The following is a 22,573-nucleotide window of genomic DNA, read 5'->3' as shown; positions in this document are numbered from 1 at the left end:
TGCTGGTGACTCTCAGTGACACTCTAAGCTCGGTGGCAACTTCCCTCTGAGTACATCCCATTTGAAGCCTCGCACTGACCAGGTACTGTTGATGGATTGTTAGGTTTTGTCTAGGTTCATGATGTCAAAATGTGAACAGCATGATGAGAGGACTTTTTAAAATACAAACTGAATTGACCAGAACATTTAGTGGTCGATTCATGGATCAGACAATTTTGTGGTTGATCACCTCGGCAGAGAACAGCAGGTTATCAATAAGTACTGAAACATTGAACAGTTGGACATGTGCATTTAAAAGTTTAAAGAAGGTCAAATTAAGTTCACTTGTAAAGGTATATATAGTTAGGGATGTAACGATGCATCGTGACACGATTAAAAATCACTACAAATGCATGACTACTCGCATCGGTTCACAGAAAAAATGAATCGCGATTCTTGGCGAATGGAACCCACACACGCGTGCTCTTACTGGTCGAACAGGCTTCCCGCGCGTTGCGTGGCGTGGCGTATTTGGTCCGTCCTGCATGTGACTTCAAACCCCACCGGAATGTTTCAGAACGAGCACTTAGCCCGCCAGACTTGCTCAGATTTGACATTTTCCCGGTGTATGTTCTTCTAAACATGCTTCTACATGTACAATATGCTACGTAGTAAATTAGTTTCACTTTTGTCTGTTTACGACCAGCAGTTTGCACGGGGTATTTATTTTTGAAAATCCACCGGATTCTCTTTGCTTTTTCTGTGTCTGGCTTCCGCTGCTCGAGGTGCTCTGTGGATAGTGATAGTATGTACTGTAATGGGTTAATGAGTAATGAAATGTTGGGATAATTTTTGTATGTACTTAAGTTCACAACTTCATTGTAAGATTAATTAAAAGCTTTAGTTAATAAAATATCAAATTAATTCAGTTGCTCTCATAATCTGTCTTTTTTGCCGGAAAAAATGTGGCTAGTGGAAATTCTGATTGGCTGGTAACTTCAGAAACTTACCCGCACATTGGCTGGTGATCAAAAAAGTTAATTTAGAGCCCTGGTTATGCCACCTGTGAACGAAAACTGCACATCACACCAGTTAAGAGCAGTTTACTGTGAGATTGTTTCTAAAGAAAGCAGATATTTGTCATGTGTTTTTCCTACAAATAAAAAGATAATTTTATTTGGTCATAATTTGTCTGTAGCTCATTTTGATTTAAAAAATCGTGAAAAAATCGTATCGCGAACAAAAAGTCGTGACTCGAATCGAGTCATGAGTTAAGTGTATCATTACATCCCTAGTTATAGTGCATTTTAGGTGCACTCTAAATTTCATCCAAACAGTGGATCCTGTAGCTTTCACATTAAAAACGTCCCTGCAGCTCAAGTGACACATTTTTCAGGTGCAAAATCTGCACATGGGTTCATTGACAGTAATGTTAAGTGACAATAACATAAACATGGAAGTAGTAAGTAGAGCACCACTAAAGCTATAAAACTAGTGTTAGAAAGCATATTTGAATCTACACTGTCTGTCCTTTTATTTGTGATGTGAGTTAACAGGTTGATATCGAGTGTGTCAGCTTTCCTTTGCATCCTCACCATGATGGGCCGTCATTTTAATATCTGTTATCCACCACAATACCCTCTTGATATTTTACGTTGCTGTGAGGTTTTTGTACAATTGTAACCTGTGCAATTAAAGGATATTATTAAGTTGTCATCTTTCTGATACTGTAATTACAGACCTGCTGATTCTGTCATCTAATCTGACAGCTTTAGCCCAGAGTAGCTCACAGCTAAAAGTTTTTGGAATCATAAATAATGTTTATAGGTGAGGTGCAGCCTCCATTGGAGCCCATTAAAACAGCTAATCGTCTCCATTGTCACTATGGGGCCTGCAGTCAGCAACTCTTCTGTGTTTTAGTTTTGAAAAGCCCTAAAAATCTGCTTCTACAAGCACAGAACGTACACTATATTAAAGTCATATTTTTTACTTTACCCCGAGGAGAGGTTTTCAAACATCAGCCACACAGAAGACCTAACATACACACTCTTTTCCATACTGTGTCAGATTTGCCACTTAAATGTCAGTAATTTGGATCATCAAGTTTTATGTTTTTTGTGTCATTGTGTGTGCACACAGCACTGCAGGATAACAGCATGGCAGGCTGTCTCAAAATTATCTAACAGAGGGCAGCGCAACTTGTTTCTGCTGTCTGCTCGGCACCGGTGCAGAACATTATCAAATTTTAAACTTTTTACTTTGTGAAACAGATGTTGGTACCACCTCCTCTCTACCGTTCAGTGTGATTGACTCTTAAGCTGACAAAGCTGTCAGCAGCCAGGCTGGAGAAACGCTCCGTGCTGCAGGGTTTTAGAACTGTAGTATGATTAGGATCAACACTTTTTATATCTTTGACTGTGTGGAAATGTGAAGTTTTCACATCACAGATGATGAACAAAGGTGTTGAAACGAGGAAAGAAATTTAATTTATATACCTTCTCATTAAACTCCTCCACACTGTTTTAACTGCTGCTGGTATAATAGAGGCATCTTTGTTTAGAACTTATTCAATTATCATCAGGCATGTGATAATAACACAACAGCTACTTTCATACAGATATGGGTAAAAAAAAAATCCAAGAGTCATTTGATAAATAATATAATAATAATAATAATAATAATAATAATATAATAATAATGTAAAACAAACACAGAAAAATGGCCACCCAGGTAATTAGTATATATAGATTAACAACATTGGCACAGTGCTCACCTGCTAGCCTTAATGGCATTTCCATTTTCTGTAACCACTTATTCTAATTAGGGTTGCAGGGGGGTTGGATCAAATCCCAGCAGAACCCTGAACAAGTCGCCAGTATATCACAAGGCTGACACATAGAGACAAAAACCATTCACGCTCACATTCACACCCATGGCAATTAGAGTGACCAATATCCTGAGCTAGCATTTCATAAAAGAGCACTTGAAAAAAAAGTTAGCTCTGGTTATTAGTTGGTTTCAAACTAAGCTTAACATTTACATAGTTTCACTTGACTCTCACCCAATATTAGCATCATAGTATATCAATTTATATATTATATTTATTATGTTGTATGTTAGTTCCCAGAAAAATTCTAATGCCAAATTAAACAGGCTAACCTAGAGCTACAGAATAATCAATAAAACAACATAACACCTGGGCAAACTTGCAGCTCTCAAGTAGGGCTGCACGATATGGCCTATAACCAATATCCGATATTTTAAGCTATACGCGATACACGATATATATCCGATATTTATTTCTCCTGTAAATCACTTGAATGTAAATTCAACCCTTTGTGCAAAAAAAACATCAGTATGATGATTCAAGTAGACCCTTCTATTAGATTAGTAACGGCTGCGCCGCGTTTTAGCTGCATCCTCTGCCCTGCGTCAACTCACACTGGGCGGTGTCTTGGCAGCGTAGCGAGCCGGCCGTATTCCACACAAGATCACAACATGGAGAGAGATTATAAAAGCATGTTGTTGTCATAAATTATTGTGTGTTGTTCCACAACAATTAGTCTCTCGTCGTTCATGTTGAGACCCTTTGATCGATCTTTGATCACCTGGTGCCACCGGTCATGACGTAACGTTGATGTGAAGTTGTAAAAAGCTACATGAACTGCGTATTGAGGTTTAGCAGCGGCTCGCGTCAAAAATAGAAATGCTATAGAATGCTCGCACCGTGGCGCGGGGAGACGCTTCTGAGATGCTCCGCGGCGCGCCCTGTGTGAGTGCTCTCATTGACTAGACTGGCGGCGATCTGCTCCGGTGACCGCGGCGCAGCTGTTACGCGGCGCGTACGCCTCCGGAGTGGGCCTTGTCTCTCCTCACCTGATACAAAAAGTACGCATGCGCGCAGGGGATTTTTCTGGGTGGGCGGGGCAGTGTGCTGCGTGCTGTGAGGAGCACCAGGAGTGACACAGGCAAAACTCCTGAGAATTAAATGCTGACGGCTTTTACGTGAGAAGTACTCGATGGTCGCGATATAGTCATTTTATACATCTCACGGAGAACAAGCCGCGATATATCGAGTATATTCGATATATCGCCCACCCCTACTCTCAAGTCTGAAGCTCATGGACAATCTGTATCAACCCTTCCTTACCGGCCACTGTTGAGAAGCAGTGAAATAAACTTTATCTAGTCTGCGTAGGAGTGGATCAATGTAGTGGTGCTGGTTCTTTGACATGTTGTCAGTTACTCTGGAGTCAAGTAAATGTTCGGCAACCTCTGGTGCCTGGAAATGAAGCCAATGCGAAGTGCTAAAAAACTGTAATCAAGCAGCCGCAGAAGTGAGTCGGTCTCTCTAAGAGCCCGTATTAAAATGTCCTATCCTGAATCTCAGGATTCAGCAGGTGACATCCTCGAACAGCAGACCGAACTTAGTTTAAAAGTCATAAACTGGACATATGCTTACCCAGTACAGTCTGCCACAGATATGAAGCTAGTTTGAAGTCAGAAATTGACCAGCCATATGTAATATTAACATCAGTAGAAATGTGTTTATTGCATCTGTGGAACAGTTAGTGCTTCTGTTTATGAGCTGATGCCATCTACGAAAGCCTTTCACAATTATCTAATCTGTCACTTACATGTGAAGCTGGATGTTTGAGTCTTTTTTGGCGATTGATTCATCACTCAGTCATTTTTCAAGCAAAAATGCTTTACTGCTTTCCATCGTGTATATTTGGGGGGTTTTGACATTTTATAGTCACTTCTTGCATCTTGTGATTGTGGTTATTTCATAGACGCAGCAATCATCTCTGTGTGTACAATGGTTATGTTGTATTATGAACCAGTGTCAGCTGCTTCTTTTTATCAGCTGCATGTGGTGAAAGAAGGTTCACCTCTTACTGCCCTCTGGGAGGATCTTTCTGATTCCTGCATGGAAATAAAGCTTTTAGGTCTGTGTATCCAACCTGAGGGTGAGGAGATAAGACAGACGATTTGTGGGGATGCATAGATAAAAACCCTCTCCACGACACGACAGTGTGTCATTGTGCCTCCTCCAGGTCTACTGAAATACTGAACATTTCAAGCCTGTTCTGAATCAGATGAAACGACATGAAAATAAATGACTGAATAACCAACTGTCCCTACATACTTGCAGTAAACAACAGATTTACTGGTGTAGTTGTAGGACGTTGTGCCTGACATCACCACGTAGCTGTTGTAGTGTCACTGTAAGTCTGTAAGTTTGCTGTATGTGGCAAGATTTCATCAATTAAATTAATTGCAACAAAAAATGGTAACAAGGTCAAAAGCATGCTTAAAGATTGGAGTTATTATTAACATTTGTCTGGATATATAAATGGTGCGATTGTTATGTTCAGTGATCACTCGTCTTTGCTGCTGCAGGGCTGTTTGACTCTGGATTGGTGCCTTTTAATTGTGCTGTGCCAGAAGTGAGGATATCGCTCCAGCATCCTCGCTCGTTGTAGTTTGGGGGAAGATACACATTCATGTCCACTCACTGATATGATTTGTCCTGCCTCCAGCATGGTTCCCTGTGCACATGCTTCACTATGATTACATGAGTTAATGTGATCTGTGATAAGATGTAGAACTTTGTACAGTGGTTTGTGACTGCAAGCTAGCTGAAGTTACATTGTTAACTCATATCATTGGTGTAGTTTGAGCTTTTGCTTTGGATTCAGGTAAAATGCCGGTGGATAAGGCGGCAGCAATGAAGCGACAGGACACAGTTGATTCTTCTTTCTTTTCCAGCTCTTCTTTTTTTCATCTTCCTCCTGCATCCTGTCCATCACTGTCAGACACTCATCCACCAGTAAATCGAAAAATTAACAACGAAATCTGCAAATTTCTGTCTGTGTGAGTGTTTTACAGCAGCATCGAACGTGGCTCTGCCAGTCATAATCAACAAACTAACAGTAAACACAGCATAGATCATCATTATGATGACCTTAAAAAACGGTATGGTGTGTGCAACCAGCTGCCTACGAATATCTCCTGGTTTGTTCTTCACCAATCCTGAGAAATATATCTGGGTTATCAGCTGCTAGAACCAGCTGGTCTCTAACTTTGTCTGACTGCCATTTGTTGCAGGGCTGGTATTGTACAGTGGGTTGATCAGAGCATCTGTCTATGCATCTTGTCTATTTAAAAACAGCTGCCTGCTGATGAACCAAACAGTAAATGAAATGTAAAGTTAAACCAAAGCTTGGAGCTGAAAGAAGCGAGAATCGTCCACAAAGCTGTGGGGAACTGCAGCGTTTGTTCAGGTTTTGTCATTTTTCATATTAAGCACAGCCATTTCATCCATTGTTAATGTAAGTGTAGCAAACTGTGGTCTGTGGTTCAGGTTTGTAATAAAAGGTTGAGTTTGAGGCTTTTTTTAACGTATTTTATTTATTTATTTATTTATTTTTTACCCCTGGAAGAAGTGTACTGTGAATGTCAGACAATTTAAACAGGAGAGTTTGTGTCCAGGGTGTGTTGGTCTATCTGTCTTTTTTTCCCCTGCTCTTGTCCACAGAGAGGCCGTGACTCAGTGCTCAAGTGTGGTTTTAAATGGTTTTTAATAAATGGGGTTCTTTGAGCACTGCAGAGCTGCTCTCCCTTGACACGCTCTCAACGCCCTGGACTCGCAAGCTGCTCCTGACCTGATAAAAACCCCTGAAATCACCTACTGAGCTGTGCGAGTTTATTTTTTTTATTTATTCAATAGGTGAAACTGCTGGAGCGTACACCTGTGGCAGCTGGAGCTTTTATGTCGTAGAAAAGGAACCTTGGGGTTGCAGCCAACACTGAGCTCGCTGTGTGTGCATGTGTGAGGAGCTCACCTCTGTCCACAATTAATGAGTGTACTTTGGAAAATTGGAGATGGTAAAATAGTAATTAAATATGCAAGTTGAGAGTTTGGTTTGTGTCTCAGTGGGTGCTCAGAGAGAGTCATGTACAGTGCTGCTGTGTAGGCCTGTGTTGAAAAAATCTATTTTCCGATTCTGAATCAATTTGCATATTAATTCCTTAAGATCGATTCGTACATCTAAAGATCGATTTAGTTAAATTATAATTTTAATACATTTTCCCCCGGTGAACTTTAACCCCACTAGTCCCGTCATTGAATTGAAACAGGCGTGCACCGTGTTTAAACTACACTACGGCGTCTAACACATGCAAGGTGCGTTCAATGGCCGTCGGAATGACTATGATGCGTTCATTAACGTGGGAAAAATGGAAATTCACCGAAAATATAATAAAACTACAGACAAAAGAACACTCAAGGAAAACTCTACAACTACCAGCCACTTCTGTACGTTCTCTTAAATTAACTGAGACGATTGTGGGTTACATTTGCAGAGATATGCGCCCGTGTTCCGTTGTCGAAAACGAGGGCTTCAGGCGACCAAAAAAATGGTTTTAATAACACTAACCTGAATCGAGATCGGATCGGATTGGATCGGATCAGATTATGATAATCGATTCTCAGTCTTGAGAATCGGAATCAAATCTATTCTTGGAATTTGAATCGATACCCAGCCCTACTGCTGTGCTATTTGTATTAATAACTGTGCATTTACTCCACTGAATGTGTCGACTCGTGACAATTGAGGGAATCTTCTACCCCACACTGCCACATATGAGGTTTTCACAGGGTCAAGCATATGTCTTGAGGTCACTGTAGGGACAGTGTTAAATCTTACATTGTTATGGGGACACTGACGTCTCTCCCTGAGAAGCAGAGCAGCTCTATGCAAGATAACCAAGTATAGTATAGTCAGAGGTATATAATGTACAGTAGAAGTCTCGAAAAAGTCAGATAACAATGTCGGACCACTAAGTGTAAACATTTTTTCTTGTTTATAGACTAATAACCAATTGTCAAATACCTTTATCCTGTAGAAGCATTGAGTATGACCATTTATATACACAGTATTTGTGTCATTGTCTTGAGTGCAAGCCAGAGAGCACAGCTTCTTCAGAATCGCCATGATGACGTATATTGATAAATCCTCCATTCTCCTTGGCCAAGCTTCAATAAACATCTCAGCATCACAAATCCTTGATTCATGTGCACTTTCTCTCCACTGACTGAACTGACCTTTGGCGAGTAAAACTCTCCACGACTCTCCATCTTTTTATGGAAACAGAACTGTAATATTTCAGTCTGTAAGACCATCGAGCGTCCTCCCACCATCACAGTCGTGTCTGGTTTGCACTCCTAACTGCCCATGGTTCAGCAGCTCACTGCTGCTTGGAGATCTATCGTCTATCCCTCTCAGCCTCTCTGTTCCTCATGAACGATGTCGTTGGGATGAACTTGAGTTACCCTTTGAGTTAATGAGTGTCCCGGAGCAGCTGAGCGGTGGGTTACTGTGACGCTCCGAGGAGCAGGAAGGCCGCCGTCTGCTCGTAGTGGCCCAGCCATCATTTGGCAGGGATCAGCTGCTGTCCCACCGTGGGGATCAGCAGACTGTTTACAGCCGACTGGTGGTCTCTGATATGTTGCTGCTCTGTGAGAGAAACTCAGTCTAGACCATTCATTTAAATGAAGCTGACATATAAACCGGCTACAAGGGGCTATGGGTCAGCTCCATATCTGCATGTACAGATATGGTCCAGCAGGTCCAGGTTTTAGGATCTCATCATGCAGCTGGGTTTTTTGTCAGGATGCAGTGTGGCCATGGAGTTGCCAATAAAGACGTGAAGTTGGAGGAGCCACTTGTTCCACGAGTATGATGTCCTTAGTGTGACATTAAATATAGGAGTCCTGAAGGACTCAACAAGACTATAGGTGTATGTGACAGCAACCTCTCTCGCACGTAGATGGTACAATTGTTACAAGCTTATCATTTAATGATTCAGTGGCATCTAGTGGTATAGTTGATGATTGCAACCACCTCCCTTCACTCTCTTCTTCCTAGCATGAAGAAGGAACTGTGCTGGGTGCTAAAGGCAGAAAAAAGTCCGAGCTAGTTTTAGCGTTTAGTTTTTTCTGGGAGTGTTCTGGGATACTGTGGGAGACGTCTGTAGACATAATGATTCTTATTTCCAGGTGATTATACACTAATGAAAACATAGTTATGCATATTATTTTCCATTTCTGCCATATTATGTAAATAGAGTCCTCTAAATCTGACACACTGGACCTTTTTTAAGTAATTTAAAACACAAATGAGAGCATGACATACTTGCTGCCTTCATTGGAATATTGTTGGAATATGGAGTAGGGAGGGTCATGACTTTCCCCTCCTGGCACAGTAAAAAGTAAAAAATGTGATCTGTAGTCCATTGTGAAATAGTTCAGTGTCTGATAAATATGTGTACTTTTATTGTGACAGTCCAGGACACACCTGTATCACAGTCATGCTGTCTAGTCATCATGTCAATATGCCACACCTGTCAGGTGGATGGATTGATGTTCATTAATACGGATTTGACTCACTTTTTTTACTCATCGTTCAACTGAAGAGAAATATTTTGTGCACAGAGGGAAAGTATGCATTCACTTCCACTCATGAATGATGTTGAGTGTATGTGTGCTTAACTGGCCAATAATTTCCCAGACTAACTGTTTTAAATCCAGGTAGGAGCTCAACAACAAACAGCTGCATTATTATATTACGTAATATTACGTCTGACCTGTAATGTGTTTCACAGTCTTCAGAAAATTGACAGATAAACACGTTCGGTCACTTTCGGTGTGGATGTGGTCACCAGGCTTTATTGTACGTAGAAAGTTGTCTTTGCTCTGTGTGACCTGTACTGTTACTATATTTAGATCACCTTGCTTTATGCTGTGTCATGCATTCTGAATTTACCTTTTTCCCCACATAGTTTGTCAGTTTTCAAAAGGTTAAAAAGAGTAATAGCCTTATTGTGTCTTAGTTTGCGTTTTGATGATCTGAACAAAAAATCTGAACCAAATGTTTGCTCAGCTTTAGGTAATCAACAGGTTTTGTATAACCCACTAAAATCTTATTATTTTTTTAACCTGTTTATGTGTGACAGTGACACCAGAATGAAAGCTGCTTAAATCTCTGAGCTGCTAGGCGAGCTGCAGCTCCAGGTTCTTGGCAGGGTGAGTCTGAACCTGCCGCTCTGTGAGGTTTGGAGTGACTAGTAGCAGCTGTAGGTCAGATGCAGAAATCCTCTGTGGTACCTTTGCACAGTGCAGCATTGAACTCATGAATGAATCACTCCTCGTGCTCTAATTCAGGCCTCCGGCTCCGGCTCCTCCCCTCTGGCCTAAATCACGTTTACTTGATTTTATTTTTTCCTGGCTGGGTTTTCTGCCTGACCGAGCAGCTGACTGTACGGCTGAGTGAACAACTCGTCTGCCTCGCAGGCTGTTCCCACTCTGCCGTCCTCGGTCGACTCGGTTCCACAGAGGGACTCGCAAGTCAAATCTGCCGCAAATCTAACTAACAAGCTCTGACAGGAAGCAACGTGCTACCTGCTGGGAACATGGCCAACACTTTTCTGGGTTTCTCTCGGAAATGCCTCACAGACTTTAACCCTCCCGTCGTGCTGTCGACATGGATCTGGCGTTTTCTGACAGAGGTTTTCTCCTGGTAATGAGTGGTCTTTGGTAGAGGAGAGTCAGACTGGACATTAAACCAAAGACCTTAAAATCAGAGATCACAGGCCGGATTAGTGGCTGTCTGTGTGTGTCCTCTCCTCTATGACAGGCAACAGATTTAAAGCCTGAAACCACTGACATTCGCTTCCGTCCAAACCAGAGAAACATTTTCACGTTTCAATTTTACACAAACCGAGAATCAGGTTAATGAATCAGAACTCTAATGCAAACTATTTGTCACCCAGTTTGTTGGAACAGAAACTAATTTTTGATTCATGCCCCTCAGGTCATCTTGACATCATGCCTGTCTGTGTGCTGTCGGAGGGGGCGGGGTCAGGCGCCCAGATACCCACACACCTGACCAGCATTCCCATCTTGCTCATCAGCAACAGCACCGACGTCTCCAACAAAACAGTCAAGGTTTGTTTACACTAGGCCTGTAATCAGAGAGGCTTTTCATTTTTACACAATAATGAGACTGATATTTGTGTCAAAGACAGAAACTGTATCTACTCTATAAATACTGTTACCTCTGGGTGGGACCGTTGACTCTGGTCTAACGTTTCAGCCACAACTAGAACAGTGTCCTGTAATTTACAGAATATTTCACGTTTGCTTTTAGTACAAGTCGACTTGGTAACTGCAATATCAACATATAACATTTATATATAACTCATTTCCAACAGCACATACATTTTAAGACTGCCAATGAATTCCAAAACCAACACATAGAGAAATCACAATCATTCCCGCAGCAGACACCTCCTTGTGTTACATAAATACATGTTCATGTTCCATTCACTCTAAGAACTGTTGTGTCTAAACATACAGTACTTCAGACAGGAATCACTGTCACGACAACATCATTATGACAACACATTTGTGACATACAAGCATTATTGTGAGACTGTTCACGTGTTTTCTCTTAAAGTTCATAAATCAGTTACAGCTCATTCAGTACGCTGCTGACAGAGGTTTAACTGGAACAAAAGAAAGAGCTCACATCACTCATTTTCACAAAAATTAGGCTTTGACTGATGTAAAGAAAAAAAAAAACTAGTTTGACATTAAGCCAAAGACTTGACAATTGATACCGTATTTTACCACTAGGACATGTGACTCCTTTCAAGTGGAAAATGATATGAACCATGAGTGACAGTGAAGTTGCAGCTTTTACATAAACCATAAGCCTTAAGAAGTGAAGTGTTTCTTACTTCTTTACTTTCCATGAAGATGCCGCTAACTCTGCACCATCGTCTGCTCAGCTGTGATGCTACCCCGCTAATGCTGAGAGTATTGTAGTCGTCGTCCAAGGGTTAACATAGATAAACTCAGACTGGTTTAGGCTCGCACACCAGACACCAGACAGTAAAACCAGTCCAGACTCAACCAAACTCATAAAGCACTTCACACGTACTACATCTTTTCTGTAGAGTTCATGTATTTATCAGTGTTTTTCCCCTTATTCCCTTTTCATTTATCTGTCACCTGCCTCCATCTGTTTGCATCCAGCAAGTTTCTTTTTTCTTTATGTGAGGTTATTTTCATGTTCTTTATTAATACGCTACAGGAATATATTTACGAAAACCAAAGGAGCAGGATAATCCACCTTCCGCCTCGCAGTTCATTTCCCAGAGGCGCTCATCAACGTTGCTCAGTTTTCTGATGTGGCTTTGATCAGTTGACAGGCCCTCAGAGAAAATCAGCAGAGCTTCAGTCAGCGCTAAACGCTTTTCAGTTTGTCTCAAAGTTTGGTGTTTTGTATTTTTCCAGGGGAAAGTGGTTCGTAAAGGTCCGCTGGTGTTGTTAGCAGCTGACAACTTCATCCTGAAAACTGTCATCCAAGGTAACTCTCAAAGTGTGTTTGGCTGTGTGCGTGTGTGTGTGTGTGTGTGTGTGTGTGTGTGTGTGTGTGTGTGTGTGTGTGTGTGTGTGTGTGTGTATCAGCTGTCTGTTTGTACCTGCATTTTTGGTTTAAGCAGCTGCCTGCTGGGTTCTCTGTGTTTAGAAATTAGTTTTCAGAGCAGGCTCATATATGAGTGAGTTCAGTGTTGTTTCATTTTAAAGGGCACTGTTGCCATGAGGAGCCCATTCAGCAACCTGTCAGTCACCGCCAGAAATAATATCTTTGTGTACTTTGGTTTAAAGTTTTGAAAATTTGTCTTAAACTTTTCCCATGTGTTTTTTAGAGGAGAAAAATCCTCAATTTATTATGTTAGATTTTTTTTTTTTTTTTTAATTGACACATGATGTAATTTACTCTTCTCAGGAAAGAAAATATAATTTGCAGAGTTGGGACTGAAATAAGTTTCTTCTTTTTTTAATAAGAATGTCAAATGTTCAATACTGCTATATTTTATATATATCGGCCGTTAATAGCGGCTAACCAATATATAAGCTGTGCACTTGTTACAGTGTGGTTAATTCAATATTACCATGCCATGCAAACACTAGCCTGCCTCCCCTGGGATACATTGATTTCAATGTGAGTTGAAATATGTGTCTTCCACCACCAACTTGATTTAATTAAAATATGAATAACATTTTTTGAATCACAAATGACACAAGGCATGACCAACTAACGTTCAAGACCAGAAAAAAACCTGATAGGTGTTGCATGAACAGTGTACAGTGCTACGGGGGCGATTGTGGTTTGATCGTCATACCTCCTCTTGTCCAAATTGATGAGACTTCACATGTTTTGATTGAGCACAGTATGTTTGGGCTTGTTTGCTATAAATGACCAGACCCTAAATATGTTAAACTAAAACTAGGAGCCTAAAAGAGGCTAAGAAGCTCAAGCTGCATAGTACTGCAGAGTTGATAGTGTGTGTGTGGTAGACCTATTATATGTGTATTATATGTGTGTGTTAAGCTGTTTAGACGATCTGTATTGTAGAAGCAGGAGGAGGCAACTGTGTCTCATTGTTTTCTTGTCCGAGGCCTTCTTATCTCTGAGCAGCCTGATTAAACAGCCACAGAGAGCTGAGGCTCTTATTGTGGCGGGGACATTCTTTCTCCCATTCATTAAAACTCTCTGACACGCTGCCTGTGTCTCCTGCTGCAAGATGAGCAGGTCCACCACCTCTGTATTGTTGGTTTAAAGAACGTCTGTCAGCTTTGGTACAGTGAGCTGCTGGTGCAATTTTGTGGTTGATTTGTGATGCTTTCACTAATCTTTCTCCTATTTGTTTCCTTTGGTATGGCATTTAAAAGATTGATTCAGGGTGTGTGTGTGTGTGTGCGTATCTATCTTTTGACCTATTGTTTGATCAGTAAACTAGACTGTTCACAGTTACCACAAAACAGATAAAACTAGTGAGCTGTGCTGAACAGATAAGCACAACAGCAAGCTATCTGAGATGTAATGTGTGGAAGCACTTTGGATTCAACACCACAGATGCCTTTATAAAAACTGCTTCACTGCTTTGTTAATCTGTTACTTAAATGAGGCATTTGAGGCACCACTAATGAACAGAACCTCATCAATTTTGCAAACAAATTACTTTAGCTTCCCATTCATTCGAAGTGTCAGTCAGAGTGCAAGACAAGGGGCTCCTGTCCACCAGATTTTTAAGACGGGCAACAAAATGTGTAATTTTAGTTTACTGTAATAATACACATGACCACAGCACCAGATTTGTCGATGAGGGTCATATTGTGGTACCCAGCCCAAGGATACATTGGAAGTTCATTTACAAAGCAACAAAAAACAAATTAGACATTTTTTAGGACTGTATTTACTGACAAAGCACGATAAATTTGGCTGTTATCTGAACATTTATGATAGGACAAAGCACGATAAATTTGGCTGTTATCTGAACATTTATGATAGGCGATTTTATTGTTGAGTTATAATTTGGCCTAAAGGAAACGTAAATATTGAATAATAGAGACCCCAGGATTGAGCCTTGGGATATTCATCCACTTGGATCTATAGTTGCAACATGAGGCAAATAGTTGATAGGGTTGCATAAGTTCAGTCAATCTTATTTTCCCTGTCTTTGTGACTTAATATTTACATATTCTTGATTTCAAAAACGTATCTTTGATACATGACAGAGATCATCACCTGTATGCCTCCCCATCCTCATCTGAATGTTGGATCTTCCTTCTTTGTGTTGTTCTGTGTCTGTTTCGCAGAAGAAGATTCCCAAGCAGATGCGTCATCCATTAACGTTGTCCTGATGGGAACCCTAGCCAAGGACTTCAATCAAGCTGTCAACCAAGGAGTAGGTTCACTCTGTCATCAGAGATATTATTCGGATAGAAACATATATGAGGGTCGAGCCGTTATTGTGGTCTTATTTTTTTCTTGAAGTTTTTTCAGTGCTTATGTCAGGTAAATGCAAAAAAGGAAACAGAAATGCAGTATATCAAAATATAATCTAAATATCCACCACATTCTATGCACTACTGATAAGTCTTCAGGGTTTCTTACTGTCCTGGAAAAACGGAAGATGTACAAACTGTAGAATACATTATATTTAGTGCGTGCAGACATGCTGCTGGAGATGGTGATGATGTACGTGTACAGGCTGGTGGTGCTGAATCTAATTTACAGTTGGAGTTATTTTCCGTTTCCTTTTCTCTCCTTTGTGTCACTTGTGTTACCGCCAAGTGTTAACAAATCCTGTTGATGTCTGTTCTCTGGTAAAGATCACATGCTCTACACCTTCCCAGATAACTCCGTCTTTATTTAGATGTCACAGAAACCCATAGAGAGGACAGTACAATCAGCAATTCAGCTGCTTAATATTTTAAGAACAACATGTGTGTTTGTGCGTTATTGTGATTTACTGTAAATACTAAAGAAAGACCAAGGTCTTAATTTGGCACAGACCTTCATTTCTAATTCCATTGTCTGTTTTACATTCCAGCCTGGGATAACTTAATTAACGTATTTAACATACATCACATATAAAGAACATAACTTATGTACATAACTTAATTGATGTAACTAATGTGTTTTAAACTAACCTAACCGAGTTGTTTTGGGTCTTTAAACTTAGCCAAACCTTTAACAGAATTAAGTATGTTTATTATTATCATGCTACAATGAAAACTAGCCTGACGGTTGTTAGAATGAAAACACTGGTCATCTCATATTAAGGGCAAACAACTCCTTGGAGAGAGTGTATTCTAGGAGTAACAGGATGGACTAATGGATAGTCCCGCTGGTAGACAGACAGTTAAGTGTCTATGCTTTCCACCCACCCCATCACTCTGCTTGTAACAATATCTGATTTATTACATGTATTATATTTGACAGATTGATTTGATTAGATAATAAATATGAAAAGAGAAAGTGTCCTTGTCAGACAGAGCAGTGTGGAAAAGTTCTTCCCTTGAGGCTGGTTCCTTTGAGCCTGAGAAGATTGAGTGAAGAACAGTTCGAAAGACTCTTTATAATGAATATTCATGTGATGATGATGAGAATGCATTATGGTAGTTTCATTAATAGCTAGGCTTCGATATTTGGGAGGTGTGTCTGTGGAAATTTGTTTTTTTCTGGATCATAAAACCTGTTATTTGAATAAGGTAATGAGCCAAGTGATACGTCTGATGTGATGATGAGTGTAGCGTTAATCTGTAGGATGAGATGAATTCATTTACATATTGTGAGTTTGAAGAAATGCGCACTGAACCGTGCCGTGTTATGCCTCCAATGCTTTGAAGTAATTGAATATCCTGCGCTTTGATGAATCTGTACCACCAGTTTATCTAGAATATGATATTTCATTTGAAGGTAGATATGGACAATAACACTAGTTGTGATGAACTGGAACTATCTGTTTAACTTTAAGATGAGGTAAAATAACATAATCCTTTATTGATCCCTAAGGGGGAATTTGGGTGTTACAGCAGCACAAGTGCAGGAAAAAGGTACAGATAAATAGAGAATTAAACTCAAAGTTACACTTGCAATTAAGCAATAGCAGCACACATACAGTGGCTGAAGTTGTCATCCTTTAGATTTTCATGAAATCAGACTGTCAGTGGTGGAGTCCACCATTCATGTGGGAGATCAGAGTTGCCTTTAAACCCACAGCCTGCACACAGTCCTACAAACATGCACTATAAAGAGGTAAATTATTTATAATCCTCAAACATGGCTACCAGCACCACAGATAATCACGGCCACAGATATTAATATCTGTCCATTACAGAGAAGCGTAAGCTATGTGATCCTGCAGCAAAAAAATAAATATTTACAAGGCCACCTGTCTTTGAAGTTATGTCACCGCTGAAGGCTTCAGAGATGTCCTCCACCCCTGCGCCATCCTCCCGGTCTGTAATCCTGAGCTCCATTAACTTGTTTTTTCATGTCTCGTGGCTCTGATGGAACAGTTTACTTTCTGCAGCTCCCTTGAACTTTACAAAGTCTGAGACATTGTTGTCGTAGCCCGCTGTGCCAGTTTACTCTGATACTGTCACATCTGTACACAACAGCAGTGTGACGCTATGTACAGCAGTGAGTCTGTTTTTGACCTGGACGGGGACAGTGAACACATCAGGGATAATCCTCCGTCTTGATGGAACTCAAAGTGCCATAAAGCTCGTGAAGTCAGAAAGTCATCGCAGCCTGAGCCGCTGCGCTCGCCTGTAGATCACAGAGTTCTTGTCAGGCTGTGTGTCTTTGTAACATGATTATTCAGACTCTGCTGTCCCTTTGTCAGGATTTAAAGCTGTCTCGGGGGCAGCTGACACGCCGAACAAAAGACAATCTCCACTTTTCACACTAGCTTATCATCGGCGGCTTGTTGTGAAGTCTTACTTAACGTCTCCCAGGATGCTGCATCTGCTGCTTCAATCTGTCCTCCCTCTGGAAGGAAGAATGTTTATTTATACGACTCTACTTTCGCAACTTTAATCCCTGATTTCTCGGCTTATTGTTTATCTTGTTGTATCGACAGGACGTGGTGGTGGCCTCTGGCTTCACTGTGGGCAAATCTCCCACAGTCCATAAAGACAAGTTGCACCCCTGTAACCTGCTGATGTCAGGAGACAACGCCTGCATTTATGTAAGTGCTTATATAAATCGGTATCCACTGTATAAATGCATATACATGTTGGTGTTTTCAGTTCATTCACGAGTCTCTGGGCACTAGGTTAAAACGACATGACATGATCAGGCATGAGACACACAAAAAAGCCCTGTTCTGATCTTTTTGCACGTTTGAAATGCATCACATGGCAAACTTTAAAACCATCTGGTGCCTGAGCAACGAGGCGTCGGGTCATGACCTCAGGTACTGCTCATCCTCTCTGTCTGAACTGAAGTGTGTGCATGTGTATGGATTCAGTCTGCAGGCTATAACAGTGTTTAGTGCATGAGATCGTCTGCGAGCTGTAAATTGAACATGACTCATCTTCAGCCGCGTCTCACTCTCCGTTACTGTCAGACAGACACAACAAAAACACCACCACCTGGAGACATGTCTCTGTTTACCTGCTGATGAATTTGACTTTCTTCTCATGTTTTACCTACAGGCTCAGCCATCACTACATTAAGAACACAACGAGCTTCAAATTCACAACAGACACTGTGAACTACAAATACATTTTTTAAAACTTTATTCCAGTTTATTTTAGGGTTTACAAAATCAAATAGAAAATATTCAAAAGCTCTTCCACTCGACATGATATTGCTGTCCTTCAGATACAGTGCCGGCTGAGTTTTAAAGCCACAGTGAAGACACTGGTGTCATATGAAACTAGATGACCTAACACTGATTTTCAAGCATGTTAGGGAGCGGCCTAACACCCCAAATGCTCCCAAGTGAGGCAAAATTTTGGCTATGGAAATACTGACATAGACATTGTCTCACATCTGAATGAGAATGGGACCCACAAGTCTCCTCTTTACACACACATGCCGATGTTATGCTAATCCCATGCAGCTTTGGGAAAAACCATGCACCTTTTGCATGTATAAGTGTGTTATTCTCATCTAGTGTATTTGAATAAATCTTGGGGTGCCGGGAAAGCTGAGACTCTCGTGGATTCAATGAGCCCAGTTGTATTCATGTGTGATGCTGGTAGCCCTCATAGGAGCCATTTCATTGTAGTGAGGCGGCTGCAACTTGAGCTTTCTGTGTAAAATAACCTGTTTTGACCTCTAGAATAATCACTGCCTCGTGAAACTTTACAGCTACAAACTAGAGAGCTGGAGCATCCAGAGGATGGATGGCTTTCCTACGTGACAAGAACTGGGTTTCTGAGCAATTTACACAAGAGAAGTGTTCGTAGAAAAATCCAGTTCTGCAAGAAATCTCCAAATGTCAAAAGTTTCTGATTCCAAAGTAAAACATGAATATTTATATAGTGTTTCGAAATCTTGGTAGCAGTAAGTTTAGAAGGAATTCTAAACATTTTTATTAATTTTAGAGTGATCAAAAATGGTTACATTTTACACCAATACCAATATACTTCTATATACTATTATACTGTGTTCAGACCTTTATACACTCCAAAATCTTAATATTTGAATAGCGCAGATATATGACTCGAAAAAACTTGACCCATAGCTCTGAGCTGCATCTCAATGTAATCTTGAGTTTGATTTCTATAATGGGGGTGGAGAGAAAGAGGTTAAAACTGTTTGGATTGAAAAAAAAGCTCAATTTTGATCTAGGGGTCTATGGATGCAGGTTGCCCTCAGCTGATTGACATATTTGTTACATAAACCAAATCTTAAATAATACTATTTTCTGAGGTACAGTTGGCTATTTAGTTGCTGTTTACTTGATTCATTCTGAACTCCAGCAGCAGTGGTGTGATGGCTATAATGTCGCCTCTCTGTGTTCGTCCTTCAGGTCTTCCGCCTGCCGCCTCCTCGTGACCCCACATCCCCGCCGGCCGTCAAGAGGGGCCCTGCACCCTCCACTGAGGTCAGTGTCCGAAAGCCTGGTTAGCTGAAGAGGCTGCTGGAGTGTGTTGTGGAGGCCTTGTATCTGTCAGGACACTTCATGTCATCTGTTGGCTGTCTCAGAGTCAGGGTCTCACCAGACCTCTGAGTCTTTGTGGTGGTGATGAAGGTTTTCAGTGTTTGATGATATTTAAACCTCATAACTTTCAATAATCTCTTGATCTAATTATTTATATAAAAAATTGCATTTTTGATGGACACACTTTTGTCTCCGACCAGTGGACAATGACTAACCACTTCATCAGGAATACCTTTACAGTCTAATGTGATCTACTACAACAGCTCTGCCAAGAAGCTTTATGAAGGTTAAAATGTTACAAGTTATTGTTGACATTGTCAGATAGGTCATAATTCTACCTTACGTTTATTAGTGAGGTTGTATTAGTTGGTGGTGTTTTACAGGACAGATTAAAAGGTGTTTCAAATATTACAGCCTTCTCATGTATTAAAAACATCCTTCAATATAATGTAGTTCAGTTCTACTCCAGTGCAAACTACAACCCCAATAATAAACATATAGTTAAATCCTCTCTGACTATCAGTCAAATCTGGACATTATTATCGTTGTAAAGGAAGAAGTTAGAGCAGAGTTATTGTATTGATCACATTAGATTGTTTCAAGTGAACTTCATGGTCCTTTTTCTTTGTGTCATAATCCATTATAAATGTGTGTGTTAATATTACAACATTTTGTTTTGTTTCATAACCCATTAATGCCCAGTTACGCAATGCAAACTTAAAATACTTAAATACTTAAAACCCAATTACTACCAGACAAATATTTTGTAAAAAGCTTTAAAATACCTGAATAATTCCTTAATACACAGCTCTTAGAAATAAATTCCCTCAGCCCCCTTTAAATCTGTACAATAAATAAATAAATAAATGATAATTCTAATTTGATTTCCCTGTGTCCAATTAAATTATTTCAATTTTTGCTCAGATATCAGTTTATATCTCCTCACTGTTTGTTTCGATTGTTCTGTAGTTACAGCATCTCATACAATAACTTTTTGTACCGACATTCGTTTTATTACCTCAGTGCCAACAGCCACACTGGAAGCTGGAAGCTGATGTTGTTAACCTTTATTTTGTACCATCTGTGATTTGAGGGCTCCCTGCATGCTTACAGGACCTACAGTTTATGTGAATGTTGATAGTCTGTGCACTCTGATCCAGTCCTTTGTAACAGAGGTAACCGTAACCCTTTGAAAGCTGCCAGTGACTCAGCTAGGCTAACTATCCTTACTTTTTGAGTGACGTACAAACTCAGCAGCATGATGGCTCATCCCAAATTCTGAACGTTGTTAAGGCACAGTCCTGCTCCTCTGTGATAACGTTGCACTTCTGCGATTAAAGCTCGTCGGCCTGTAGAGACACATGGGAACAAATATAGAAGTCATCTCTGAACTCTGGGTGAAGACACTGCAGATATAACCTGCTGACACTATTAAAGATACAATTATATGTATCTTTTAAAAAAAATATACCAAAAAATAAACGTATGAAGTGTTGTATAACCAAAAGAAAATCAAATATTTAACCAATGACAGATGTATAAAACAGTAACAGAGGTGAGATGAAGCAGTGATTCACATTTTAAAACAGAATAAATTAAGAGATGCAACGCAGACTGATTCACTCTGACTTATATCTGTGCTGTACAACAAATGGTGGTAAAAAAAATGTTGGACTGAAGTCTGTTTTTCTCTTTTTAAGAGCATATGCTCATTTTTCAGATTCTATTATCCTCTGAAAAATCACATCTGACTCAAGAAACTTTAAAAGAGAGGCAGGAAGTTAGAAATTGGCTTCTCTGATCAGATGTTGTCTAAGCTTTTAACATTTATCAGAAATGACATTTGTTTAGTTAAATGCCAAGAACACTAAATCTGGCAATCTCAGGAAACTGGATTATTAATCATTTACAGTTTGAAACATTTACAGTCCTGTCCTCAGTTTACCTTCATCACAGTCAGTCATTCAGTCAGCAGTGATAATACAGAGGTGGTGATGTTAGCGTGCATGTTTGACTGCTGTTAACCCACGTCTACACATATTTATAACACTGTAATGATGGATGTGACATCAGGCTTCTCGTCCTGTATCACCTGCAACACTCAAGTCTAGTGATGTACCGATCTGATCACAAAGATCAGTATAAGGATCAATCATGGCATTTTCAAACTGATTGGTATCAGCTATATTCAGTCCACTCGGATCGTTTATATTACATCAGCTGTCACCCGTGTGTTTTTACTTGCAAATCTTTTACACACAGCAACGCAATGAGCGTAGCTGTCATCCAACTCTCCTCCACTCTGCCAAGCCCTGTATGCAATGTGTGTTCCTCCTCCATTCTCTATACAGAGAACCACTGCAAGTGTGACAAACCCCTGGTGATCCAAAGGGTCAGTAAGAGTCATTTATTAATGCAATCTGTTTGTTTTCATTGTTGAACAGTCATCAGGATAATGTTCATTCAGGTAACACTGAAGGACCATTTGAAAAGCAGAGAGAAATTCTAGCGTCAAGCCGAAAAGAATACGGAGAGGGTTTTATGATCTTAATGCAATGCAGAGCTGTTCTATTGTGAAGCCTCTTTGTTATGTTGCATTTGGACTTTGAGGTTTGCCCAAACTGCCCTTCATTTAATCACTTCACCCTCCATCTTTTTCTTGTCTTTGATTCCAAACCAAACTCAACAACTTAACTACACAGCATGATCGATTTTTTTTTCACTCAAGTAAAAAGTTGATCATTTTCAATAAATGTTGTTGTCTGACCTTTTGTCAGAAATGTAACAACAGTCTGTTTCATCTGTGGAGGGTTTTAATTGAATTCCTGACAAGAGTGTTGAAAAATATTTAAAAAAATCTGTTTTTACTATTACTTACCCTCCAGGCATGTTTAAGACATTTAAGAATGACTTGAATAATAATCATTTGTTTTCGATTTAGTTGTTCCACAGAAAGTTTGATCAAAAAAGTAGTCAGAAATTCTGATTAACATTTCCTCTTTCTCCTTTCACTGAAAAATACAGCATCAGTGACAATGCAAATATTGTTCAT

General features: G+C 40.1%; 1 protein-coding gene across 1 annotated transcript in view; it reads left to right on the top strand.

Annotated features, from left to right (window-relative positions):
- pot1 (protection of telomeres 1 homolog) overlaps nt 1-22,573 on the top strand; it is a 68,212-nt gene that overhangs the window by 9,941 nt on the left and 35,698 nt on the right. The window contains exons 2-6 of the mRNA XM_019267597.2: nt 10,857-10,990; nt 12,344-12,416; nt 14,714-14,802; nt 17,488-17,595; nt 19,390-19,464. Coding sequence (XP_019123142.2) covers nt 10,871-10,990; nt 12,344-12,416; nt 14,714-14,802; nt 17,488-17,595; nt 19,390-19,464 — 465 coding nt within the window. The 5' untranslated portion in view covers nt 10,857-10,870. The remainder of the gene's footprint in view (nt 1-10,856; nt 10,991-12,343; nt 12,417-14,713; nt 14,803-17,487; nt 17,596-19,389; nt 19,465-22,573) is intronic.

The sequence above is a fragment of the Larimichthys crocea genome, chromosome XXI (assembly GCF_000972845.2).
Source record: "Larimichthys crocea isolate SSNF chromosome XXI, L_crocea_2.0, whole genome shotgun sequence".
Lineage (NCBI taxonomy): Eukaryota > Metazoa > Chordata > Actinopteri > Sciaenidae > Larimichthys > Larimichthys crocea.
Note: the sequence above shows the minus strand (reverse complement) of the source record. Positions and strands in the feature narration are given on the sequence as shown.